The 12,800-nt window shown below is 33.0% G+C and overlaps 1 protein-coding gene across 1 annotated transcript; it reads right to left on the bottom strand.

The window, feature by feature from the left end:
• Window positions 1–231: 231 nt before the first annotated feature.
• On the bottom strand, window positions 232–2,312 carry PRXR1 (Peroxidase superfamily protein). The gene is made up of 4 exons (XM_089169390.1): window positions 2,025–2,312; window positions 1,717–1,905; window positions 986–1,151; window positions 232–879 (listed from the first exon to the last, which is right to left on the bottom strand). Exons 1-4 carry the CDS (start codon window positions 2,253–2,255, stop codon window positions 470–472), a joined length of 996 nt encoding a protein of 331 aa, XP_089025516.1. The 5' UTR covers window positions 2,256–2,312; the 3' UTR covers window positions 232–469.
• Between the last annotated feature and the right edge of the window lie 10,488 nt (window positions 2,313–12,800).

Below are 12,800 nucleotides of genomic sequence, written 5' to 3'. Positions count from 1 at the left end.
CACTCTTAATTTATAGAAGATAAGATCAGGTTTTTTTTCTTTCAGATTCAAACTCATGGTAGAGGAGAGAGGAGAGAGAGAATCCAAGGAGGTGAAGTGAGAAAGAGAGAGGCTCCACAATGTATTCAACAATAGAAGAAGTGAAGAACCATAAACATTGCCCATAGATCATTACCACTTCCCACCACATTATCCACTCAAAACCTAAAATACATGAACCCACCTTTAAACAAAGGGAGAAAACCCTACAGAGTCACACTAAGAATATTACAAGCAGCAGCCATCATCATACCAACCACTACAATCCTACTGATGACTGAACCACTAACCATAAAAAGAAGCAAAACCTTAAACTCTTATTCTTTAGAAAGCTTCCACTCCTGTTGTCCCTCAAAAGAGAAGGGTAAAGAAGCAGAAGACGGAAGCAAGCCTTTTCTTGGGCCATATGGGAAGTAGACGTCATTACTCTCTAATGGTGCTTGTTAGCAACAGTACACATCTCTCTGATCTCACCCTTTGTGCCAGTGAGAGGGTTGTTCTCAGTGAGGATAGTAATGGCTCTTGAAAACTCCTTGAAGAAGTAGTCCTGGCTCTTGGCCATCTTCTTCACATGGGGTTTGGTTCTCTTGTCATGGGCTAGCTGATGATCCACTATTAGTAAACCCTTGTTGTCTAATATGTTTCTGTAGTAGTTGTTGTCCAGCTTCATGGGTGTTCCTCTGTCGTTTCTCACATATTGCACTGCCTTGGGATCTGGGATTGGTTCTGGGCACTTGTGAAGCATGTGTTCTATGTGATCTGGGTTAATTTCTGGATCCACTTCTGGGTATAAACGATGAACCAGCTTCACACAGTGTGTACGACCTACACTGTGAGCTCCTGCAAAAGAAGTTACCCAATATGAACAACTATAATCCTTGATGGCTTTATGGTTATGGATTCAAAAGCTGCTTATGTAACAGTAAGAAATTATGTAAATTAAAACCTAGCAAGGCCACTACTCCAGGGGTGTCAATGCCCATGGCTCCAAATCTTTCAAGAACTACTGAGATGCTCTCATTGTGGTCTGGGAGGTACTGCTCTAGTATATCTGCACGGCTCTTCCTACCATCCCTTCTCCCTGTCTTGAGTGGAATGTAAGGCCCACCAAGCTGATCCAAAAAAACAAAAAGACAAAAACAATCAGCATTGATTAAAATGACTTTTTCTTTTCTGGGTAACAAATTTAATTGACAGTACAGGAAGATACCATGAAGCAGCTACCCATAATGGAATGCTAAGATGTAACGCAATTGTACCAAAAAGGATAGATCTGTAACTCTTAGGAATCAAGCCTGATATTATACAAGATCTCAAAATAAAATGAGAGAAAAGAGAAAGAAAAGAAATAGACTCAAGGGAACACTACATGCAACAAGTGCCAGAACACAAACACCAGATGGCTGGAGCAAAACCCAGTTCAGTTCAACGCAGGATCAGGGGTAATCTAACATAAATGTGAGAAAAAAAAAACAACATAAATCAACACATGAAGAACTGCACCATCAACAAGGAAGTGGTTTGTTGGAGAAAGCAATAGAAGTTGAAAGAAATTAGATCTACAACAATGACAACCACAGTTTCTGTCCTACCATCTCAAGAGGGGAAGAAAACTATAAACAGCAAAACTAGAGTGACCTACTACAAGCCCAAAGATGATGGGTAGTGAGGGAATACCGCAACAATGCCATCTCTTCCAGATAAAACAAGGATATCTGCACAAGAAACCACTCCAGGGCACTCCCTCTCTACAGCTTCTTTAATGGTGTCAAGGTATCTGAAGTTTCTCAACCCAAAGCTCCTGTCTGTTTCCTTCTCAGAAAGAGTCCTCCTAGTGGAATCCAGTAGGAGTGAAGCATCACAAGACTACAAAAAAACAAAAACATAATTGAAGAAGAGGAGGTCAGATCAAGTGACACAAAAGATCTTAAACCCAAAACCAAAGTAAGAGAAAAACCAAACTTCAAAGTAGGTCTCAGTTTCACCTGAACAGCACAGTCATGGAAAATGTTCCTCAGCCATGAGAATGCAGTGTTCTTGTGGCGCTTGTAAAGAAGTTTGACCTGTTCCCTGATAATGTCTTCTGCTTGAGGACATGAGTCCTTGTAGAAGTTCATTACAAGACCTGGATCTTCCTCATTCTCTGCAGAAGCAGGACTGAAAGACAGAGCAAACAAGGATAACAGAGCAAAGAGGAAGAAAGCTTTGGAACCCATTTTTCTACCTAGATCAGTGTCACTTGCTATGTTTGGCTCTCTGAAGTCTGAACTGAGCTCTTAAATAATGAAAATGATGAAAGAATTGTCAATTTTGGAAATCAGAGGAAATTAAAATCCAAGGGCAGAGTTGGTCTTTTGTTCTGACTCTTGTTCTGCAACTATCCACTTGGAAAAAATTCACCATTAAAGTTATTTCACATGTTGACACTTGTCTTGTTGCACTCAAAACAGGAAAGTTATTAATTACACTCTGAAAGTCAGTGAGTGAGTGAGTGAGTGATCTGAATCAGATGGATAAGGTTTTCTTCATTTAAAAACTCTTGATAGACAATTAACTTATAAGATTAGTACACCATGATTATGGAGGAAGAGAACAATTAAGCAATAAAATATTACATTTCTCCTTCTTTTTTTTTTAAAAAGACTTTTTCTTTTTTTATAGAAAGTAATTCCTTTCTTTATGTACCAGTTGAAAAAAGATTCTCACATGACCATTGTAAAAAAAATTCTACAGTTACTTGTATTATTCGTTTGGTTTTGATTTATATAAATTTTTCAAAAGATCAGAAGTACTCACATTAATTATATTAAATTCCGTACCAAAGAAGTATGATGTGAGATCCATTATTCAATTGTTTATCTTTATATATATGAAGCAATTGTTATTTATGATAAATATAATATAAGTGTATCATATCAAATATCCAATACTTTACCTCCCTTTCTTCTTATTAATATAACCAAAAAATCAATAAAAAAGAGTCAAAATTTAACTTTTTATCATAATTTGTAAATTCTGTATTAAAGAGAAAGAAAAAAGTAAAAGGAACATAGGACCACACTACAAGCGAGGAGGATCTAGGTTTAAAGTGGTTAATACTTTTCTTAAACTTAAGTTTTTATTTTTTTATGATCTGTCAGTAAATTTAATAAACTGTAAAAGCAATATTGGGGTAATTGTATTACAAATTCTTCAAACATACAAAGATGAAATTTCAATACAATTGAGAGATGAAGATCGTCTTTAGTAGCAAATCTGGAGAACTTGAAGTTGCAACCGAACGAACCACCAATCGATGAGGTTGAGTCACACATTGATGCTGTCTTTAAGGTAATTGTTGCACCCTACTACCAAGAGTTCTTCGCACCACCACCTCCAAGATAAAGCAACCTCCAACTAGAAGAATTGGAGATGAGGTAGTTCTTCTAGTCCCTTCAAGGAGCCAAAAGCTAAAGCACAACACTTAGACAACTCAAGAAAAAAATGAACTTTGTAAAACAAACAATGTGAGTGAGGAGTGTCTCTATTTGCACACAATATGCAAGGAAGGGTTGTGTTTATATAGGCCCAAACCACACCTCCTCACAATGGGAGAATCAATTCTCCACTAATGGAGAATCAATGGTTTGTCCCTCCTCCACTAATGTGAATAAACCCCCTTGACCTAACCTCCCCACTACTTGGGGAAGTAACTCTCATATTCACTTCTTTGGAATGAATAGGCTTTAACCAATTCAAAGACCTTAACCCCCACTCATGGTAATGACCATGAATGGTCATGAAGTTGAAATGAGAAATAAAGGTCAAGGGTTAGAATTTGAGTAATTCCACCATTCAAGTTAGCCCACCTCATCACCATGATCAAGACCTTTAAGACCCATGACTAATGTCATGAAGAGCATCATAACCAAAGTCATGAAGGGCCTCCTTTAACCAAGGTCATGAAGGGCCTCCTTTACTCATGGTGCTTCATTACCACCCTTACCTCAAGGGTCCCACACACAAACAAAACAATTAAATAAAAGAAATACAAAAACTAATTTTGAAACTTAATATATAGATAATATAGATTTTAATAAAAAACCTAACAAGCAACCTGAATTTGAGATTCATCAGGTTTACATTATCAAGACAATTGTGAGCGAGTGATTTGTATCAGATGGATAAGGTTGTCCACTTTAGTTAAATCGTTAACTTATAAGATAAAATTGACCACCTATATGAAGAACAAGAATTAAAAATAATGTATGAGCAGTAATTGTCAACACCAAGGAAACAGGACTTTGCTTGGTTGATGCACAATAAATATATAATACTGTACAACTTACACAGTTTTTTTTTTTTTTTTTTTTGGATACTGGTGCTTTTTTAATACTATAAATGAAATGTTGTTCGTAAGAGTCGAACCCATGACCTCTCTTCACTGAGAAGTATGAATCTTTACCACTCAACCAATCCTGCATTGGCAGGCTACACAGTGTTGTGGCAGCACTAAAGCAATTCACAAGTAGACAACTCTTTGGTTGTAAACCTTAGACTTTCTAGAGTTTCTTTTTCACACATAATTATTTTCTATATTTATAATAATGAACAAAAATATAAATTATTATTATAAAAAAATATTAAAAAGATATAAAAAAGAAGATGAGGAAAAAAAAGAAAAACATCTAACATTAACTATTCAACAAAATGTTATCAAGTTCATTTTTGAGACCATCCATTTCCCTATAAATGAATGATACACGTTGGTTAATCACATCTAAAAGTTTAGATTAAATTTAAATAAAATAATTTATATATTCTAGATATTACATTAATCTTTGGATGTGATTGATGAACATGTGTCCTCCATCCAAAGAGAAATGGATAAGACAAGAAACACTCTTAATAAAATTTTACTTATTCAACCTCGAATGTTGGGTTTTGTCCTAATCTTTTAGGTTTCAATCCAATTTGATTCGAATTGGATTTGATTTCAACGGTTTTACACAAAACGATGACTAATACAACATTTAAAAATGTTTTTGACGTTTTCTCCTGCTTAGATTTCAAGAACCCACTTAGATTATTTTTGTGGGTCCCTTGTGGAGATAGCGAAACCATGAATCAACATCATGAAAATCTTTATATATTGAAGAGAAGGATTATATTTTATAGTAGATAAGTTTATTTTTGTCCAATAATTCATGATTAATTAATTAATTAATTAATTAATTAATTAAGAAAGAAAGTTAAAGAGTCCAAGAAAGCAGCCAGCCACGATTCCCTCTCTAAGCCCATTATGGGTAATGGTGGCCACCGACACTTTCTCTCTCTACCCTTATCTCTAGGGAGTTGGGATTGGGAATCCATGAGCTGTTAGCTATGTTATTTTTTATAGCAAGGGTAAAAAGGGAAATATATAAATTTAGAATTTTATTTAATAAAATATCCAATGCATACTTATATAAAAGTTGTTCATGGGAATAAGTAGCACAGCCAAGGCAAGAGACCCATGGTCCCTTTCCATTTTTTTTCAATTTTGTTTTTTTTTTTTTTTAAAAAATTTTCTTAGAAAGATTCTTGAAATATTACAAGTTGCGCCCCTCCTTTCTCTCACAAGAGTGTGGATCATCTTTTCTATGTGCTCATGAGACTGTTTGGCCGTTATCCACTACTTGGCTCCAGGAAGCCTGTTCTTGTGAAGCTTTGTGCCCGTCCCTTCAATAAATGGCTTTCTCCAAAAAAAAAAAAAAAAAAAAAAAATCTTCTCTATGTACTCCCTGATGATATTATAATCACAAATTATGTGGAATTCATAAATAAAAGGTAAAAATAAAAATAAACCTCATCATCTAATCCTGTAGGTCTCCCTGTAATTTATGATCAACAGCTGTTGGGAGAGCACATAGTGCTTTTTGTCGGGAGAGATGATCTAATCCCCTCTCAATCCCATGAAAGAAAATCCACCATTTTCTTCAATTCTTTATTTTTTTTTTTCTAATTTTTTAAAAACTTTTTTAAAGGCTTTTAGTGGAAAAAGAGAGAAAATTTCTATCCCTAGAACAACTCAAAAACAACTAAAGCTTTATGCCCTTTTTCTTGGTAATTTCTATTGATGTCGCCATAGGTTCGACTCTCTTATAATATATTAATATATTCATCTCTCATATTAAAAAAAAAATCTCTTATTATAAAAACTATTCATTTATATATTAAAAAAATAAATAAAAAGAAAAGGAAGAAAGAGATCAGGTTAAATAAAACTTTGGGGAAAACAAAAAAATTTGGCCACCTTGCCTAATGCACACGAGTTACGAGGGATTATTCAAATTAATTTTATGAAATGGATTCACCTGAATCCGGTCAGAATTTTTCATTTTACTTCTGGTCAATTTTTTTATTTTTTCTGATCAGAGCATCTGGTCAATTTTGATGGCTGGTGTGACTACAATATGGTTTGTTCATTATAAGGGTTTTGTTTGGGTTCAGCGTCATAAATGCATTGACTCATTTCAACCTTAAATTCAGGATTTGAATCTTCACTATTGAAAAAACAATGGTTTAAGATCTAAATTTCGATCTAACAGCACATGATATTAACTAAATTGTAAGCAAGAAAAGAAGAAAAAGAAAAGACTAGAACATAGTTTATTTGCATACGCATCCCTAGACCCCTTTCTATCGCATGTGATTTGATGGAGGCACGAACTGCTTGGGAGAGGCATTGCTCTGAGCAGTTTGCGGTCGGGATGCATTTTGGGCTCCGAAGTGCATCTCGACCGTTGAATCAAATGTGGATTCAGAAGAGCCCAAACTGCATCCCAACCGACCACTGTTGCGGCGGCGCTGCTCGCTAGTATAACACGATGGAAGCAACATTGCCAAATAAATACATCATTTAGCAAAAAAAGAAAATTAAATAAATATGTCAGCCCATAAGAACGATGTGGTTACTTTTTTTGAATGACTGCCCTCTCACTGAACAAATCGGATAAGCCCCGTTTTGTCCTCTGGCTTTCATGAATCATGATATGAATATGATAGCCACTCTCACGTTTCATCTTTATCAATCTCTTTTACAATCCAAATTTAATATTCATGGAACATTGGGCCTGGGCCCAGAAGGCCTCAATGGACAAATTGGCCCATGCTAACTAAGCTCAAATCTCACCCAGAAAGGGACAACTCAAGCCCAATAATTTGTTTTTTTTTTTCTTAATTTTTTTTTTTTTTTTTAAAAAAAATCCTTTTTTTTTTCCTTTTTTTATATTTTATTTTATCTTTTTTTTTTTTTTTTGTTTGATTTATGTTATTATTGTTATAAATAATATTTATTATGGATGTCCATTACCCCAAAGAGATTGTACTTCCAATTGAAGATCTCAATTACCTCAGGATGCAATATTGGTGAAGATCACAACCATCTCATTACACATATTGGCGATCAATATTTCCATTCTATGCACCTTCTATCTTGGGCGGCAATCTATTTTCCATATCAAGAATATCTTATTGTGTGCAAGAATCATATATTGTATTTCCATATCAGAGTAGATGCTCCTTCTACTATAAATATGTAATGCACTCAACTGAATAAATTAGTTCTGATTGAACTCATCTTCTCTTTCTTCTTTGTATCTAATATACTTTCTCTTTATTTTATAACACGTTATCGACGATTCCGCTCGAAGAACGAATCCGCCAAGTATTGCATTTTGAGAAGAAAGGCGATGACAATGTATCATTATGTTTTCTATTCCAAAGTGAAAATAATGATGGATCTCCTCGCACGTTTTTGTAACAATGGAGTTTACCTTGTCCATCTTGAAATGTAAGTGCATCATGATAAAAGGTATGTGTTTTATTGAATATAAGAATCAATCAAATAATAAGATATTATGTTGCTTTAATGATTGTGGTTTTATTTATTGTATATAGTGGTTGCTAGCTTTGCACCACAAAGATTGTTAAATGCATCTGAAGTTCCAAGATTCGAAATTGTAAATGAATATAGTTCTACGGATGCACATGAAGTTGAAAGATTTGAAACGTAAATGAATACGATTCTGAGATGCACATGAAGTTGCAAGATTTGAAACTCGTAAATAATGTTTGGATGTACATGAGTTGCAAGATTTGAAACGTAAATAAATACATTCTGTAGTATTTGAAATTAATTCTCTTTTGAAATTATAAGGAGAAAATATTATTCATGAAAATATCCCACAAAATTTTCAAGTTTCAGATTTGTTGTTACAATAGTAATATTGTAAAAGGAGTTTTAAGAAATACTCGAATGATATCATGCCTATTTGTGGTGAGTAAAATAATTGACTATTAATGAAAAGTCATGAAGCTCATCTTATTAGTTTTACTCCATCCCCTGAAGTGAATGCGACAATTCATAATATGCACGAAAGAAGGCAAAATTAAAATTATGATCATGACTGTAGAAGAGGATGAGGCAAAAGACGGAATAATTACCGTCATTATTATGGAAGTAAATAAGAGAATAATAAGGATTCTCAATATAACAATTCAAGAGTGAAGATAATATTTTTTACCGATTTGGTATGAAAGCTATTAGACATGTATCTATCATACTCCACAATATTTAATTAAGCTTTGTCAAGCCTTAATTAAAGAAATAAAAATAATGTGGAGATAAATTAGATTTTCCAAAATCATGATACTTGAGCAATTTTTGCCTATAAAAGGAATGATTTTGATGGCCTCACATGTACTACATATCTAGATGCTGCAAACTTCTTTGAAGATAATAGTTGAAGATTTGATTATGTAATTCTTTTCTCTTCAAATCTCATCTCATATGTTAGTTTATCTTAAATTTAATCTTTTTCTTCTATAAATTTTTTTTATTGATTTTCTATATATCTTTTAATATATTTTGTTTCATTTTGATGAAGAATGTGAATATTCTCTTATATCTTGTGGCGCATATTATCTTGAGAGAAAAATATACATATTTCTCTTATTTGATTATCGGAAGCCAATGTTCATATAAAATCGGTAGTACAACATTGATTGGAAGCTCCGGAAGAGCTAATCTATTATTATCTGGGAGATAAAATTGGTTATAAATAATTCATTATTTTGTAGTAAGTCTCAAAGAAACTTATTAAGTTTCAAAGCTATTTGCCAAAATTATTATCAGATTGAGACTACAAATAATGGTATAAGTAAATATCTATACAAAGTTATTAGATATTTCTCCCAATTTGTACTACACGAATATCGCATGGTTGAAACACATGCTTGGGTAAATCAAATGAACATTGATTCCAATAATTTTATTATTTGGTATGACCGGTTGGACCATACCGGATCAAGTATGATGCAAAAAAATTATTGAAAATTCAATTGTCATCCATTGAAGAACCAGAAGATTCTTCAATTAAGTGAATTTTCTTGTATTGTTTGTTCTCAAGAAATATTTATTAATAATTATTCACCAGCTAAAGTTGAGATTGAACATTCTACGTTTTTTAAACGTATAGAGGGTGAAATGTATGGGCCCATTCACCCATCATGTGGATCATTCAAATAATATATGATTTTAATAGATGCATCTATAAAGTGGTCACATGTATGTTCATTATGAACTCGCAATTTGATGTTTGCGAGATTGTTTGCTCAAATAATGAGATTAAGAGCATAATTTATGAATTATAAGATAAAGACAGTTTATCTTGATAATGTGAATTTACATCTCAGGCTTTATGATTATTGTATAACAACTGAGATCACAGTTGAATAGCCTGTTACTCATGTTTATATCCAAAATAGTTTGGTAAAATTATTTATTAATTGTTTCCAATTAATTGCTAAACCATTGTTTATGAGAACAAAGCATCATTTGTACGCATCAGGCCAAAAGGTTGTCATAAATTCTCCCTATTACAATTGGCTTATGGTCAGAAGCCAAATATTTCTCATCTTAAAATTTTTGGATGTACGGCTTACGTTCCAATTACTCCACCACAGCGCACAAAGATGAGTCCCAAAATAAAGTTGGGAATATATGTTGGATATAAATCTCCTTATATAATTCAATATATTGCTAAGGATAGGAGATTTATTTAATGCAATACTTGCTGAGTATTATTTTGATGAATTAGTTTTTCCAACATGAGGGAGAGAGAATAAACAGTTGGAAAAAGAGATTGATTGTATGCATTATCATTATCTCATTAGATCCTCGCATCGAAACCGTGAACTTGAAGTTCAAAGGATAATGCAATAAATATTATAAATCAACCGCATTCTTCGACTGCTAAGAGTTACTAAATCTCATATTCCAGTTGTAAATGCTCCAATTAGAATTGATGTTCCAGGGGACAATCTATCGTGGCAAATGAAATTAAACCACGTTTAAAACGTGGAAGATCAATCGGTTCCAAGGATAAAATCCTAGAAAAGAAAATGAGCAAATGATCAAGATGGTCATAATATGGAGACAATTGATTATGAAGATCCCGAAGACATAACTTTCTATAAAACCCCGGAAGAGGTTCGTCCAAAATAATGAAGAGATCTCGATTAGTTATGTCATTCGAAAAGATGGAACCGAAAAGATAAAGTTGTCGACAACATTTTTTATTGTTGAAATAATATATCAAGGCGAGGATCTTGAACATAAATTTGTTAATGAATATAAATCAAGAAATGATTGGCCAAAATGTAAAGACGCAATTCAAGCAGAATTGAATTTGCTTGCAAAATAAAGTTTTTGGACATGTAGTCCAACATCCGAAGGTATAAAGTCGGTGGGGTACAATTGAGTTTTCTGCAAAAAATGAAATGAGAAAAAGAATGAAATCGTGATATATAAATCATGATTATGCCAAGAATTTTCGCAGATGCCGGCATTGATTACATGGAAACATGTTCTCTTGTGGTGGATGCAATCACCTTCAGATATCTTATTAATCGGCGGTATGTGAAAATTTTGACATCTCTAATGGATATTATTAAAGCCTATTTATATGGCTCACTCGAGTGTAAAATATATATATATATATGAAAATCCTTGAAGGATTCAAAATGACTGAAGCATATAAAAATTCTTAGGAAGTTTGTTCAATAAGGCTTCAAAGATTATCAAGGCATATATGGTAATCTCCTTAGTGGATATTTACTAAATGAAAAGCATAAAAATGATCCAATTTATTATTGTGCCTTTATTAAAGGATATGGATCTAATTTTAGTAAGTATATATGATGATGATTTAAATATCATCGAAACTCCTGAAGAGTTTCCAAAAGCAGTAGATTATTTTAAGAAAGTTGAAATGAAAATCTTGGAAAGACAATGATTTGTCTTGATTTGTAAATTGAGCATTTGATGAATGAAATATTTATTCATCAATCAACTTATATAGAAAATATTTTGAAGAGATTTTATCTAGATAAAATACATCCATTGAGTACCCCAATGGTTGTGAGATTGTTCAATATAAAGAAAGATTCATTTCGACCCCAAGAAAACGGGAGAATTTATTCGTCCAAGTACCATATCTTAGTGCAATTGGGGCATTAATGTATCTTGCTGATAATACACAATCGGATGTAGCATTTTCTATAAGTGTATTAACAAGATTTATTTATTCTCCAATACGAAGACACTGAAATGTTATAAAACATATATTTCAGTATATTTGAGAAATTATTGACATGATATTATTTTATGAATGTGGATATCAACTTACTAGTTTTGCAAATGCAGGATATTTATCTGATCTACATAAAACTAGATCTCAAACATGCTATTTATTTTCAAGTGAATGTTAGCTATTTTATATTTGGTTAAGATCAATGATACAACACATTCATGAAGCATGCAATCTTCTACTAGAAGAAGGGAATTTCAACAATATTATATGAAGATTATGCTGCATGCAAAGCTCAATTGAAGGGATGATACATCAAAGAAGATAGAACGAAGCATATTTCACCAAAATTCTTCTTCACTCTTGATCTTCAATGAAATGGTGAAATATATGTTCATTGAATTCGTTCAAGTGATAACTTGACGGTTTATTTATTGAGGCATTGCCTACTTCAAATGTTGAGAAGTTGGTATATGATAATGGAATGTCCGTATTCAAAGATACTCAATGATGTTATCATCGGGGGAGTAAAATACGTCTGCACTCTTTTTCCCTTAAATACGTGTTGCCTCTTTTCCCTTAACCAAGGTTTTGTCCCATGGTTTTCCCGTAAGGTTTTTAATGAGCACTACCAATACGTATTATTTAGATATGTATACTCTTTTCCTTCACTAAGATTTTTTCCCACAGGGTTTTTCTTAGTAAGGTTTTAACAAGGTACATTATCTATTGATGAACATCCAAGGGGGAGTGTTATAAATAATATTTATTATGGATGTCCATTACCCCAAAGAGATTGTACTTCCAATTGAAGATCTCAATTACCTTAGGATGCAATATTGGTGAAGATCACAACCATCTCATTACACAATATTGGCAGTCAATATTTCCATTCTATGCACCTTCTATCTTGGGCGGCAATCTATTTTTCCATATCAAGAATATCTTATTGTGTGCAAGAATCATATATTGTATTTCCATACCAGAGTAGATGCTCCTTCTACTATAAATATGTAATGCACTCAACTGAATGAATTAGTTCTGATTGAACTCATCTTCTCTTTCTTCTTTGTATCTAATATACTTTCTCTTTATTTTATAACAATTATTTATTTATTTCTATTTTTTTATAAATTTCTAGTGAGGGGA

This window comes from Hakea prostrata, chromosome 9 (assembly GCF_041222555.1).
Source record: "Hakea prostrata isolate BN-2017 chromosome 9, UWA_Hpros_2, whole genome shotgun sequence".
Classification (NCBI taxonomy): domain Eukaryota; kingdom Viridiplantae; phylum Streptophyta; class Magnoliopsida; order Proteales; family Proteaceae; genus Hakea; species Hakea prostrata.
Note: the sequence above shows the minus strand (reverse complement) of the source record. Positions and strands in the feature narration are given on the sequence as shown.

Bases quoted from the DNA above. Each gene is read 5' to 3' on its own strand.
- PRXR1 (XM_089169390.1), bottom strand. From the start codon at position 2,255: ATGGGTTCCAAAGCTTTCTTCCTCTTTGCTCTGTTATCCTTGTTTGCT. The intron at 1,906-2,024 runs GTGAAACTGAGA...GTTTTTTTGTAG, and splicing joins TCCATGACTGTGCTGTTCAG to TCTTGTGATGCTTCACTCCT. The intron at 1,152-1,716 runs GTATTCCCTCAC...TTTTTGGATCAG, and splicing joins GAAGAGATGGCATTGTTGCG to CTTGGTGGGCCTTACATTCC.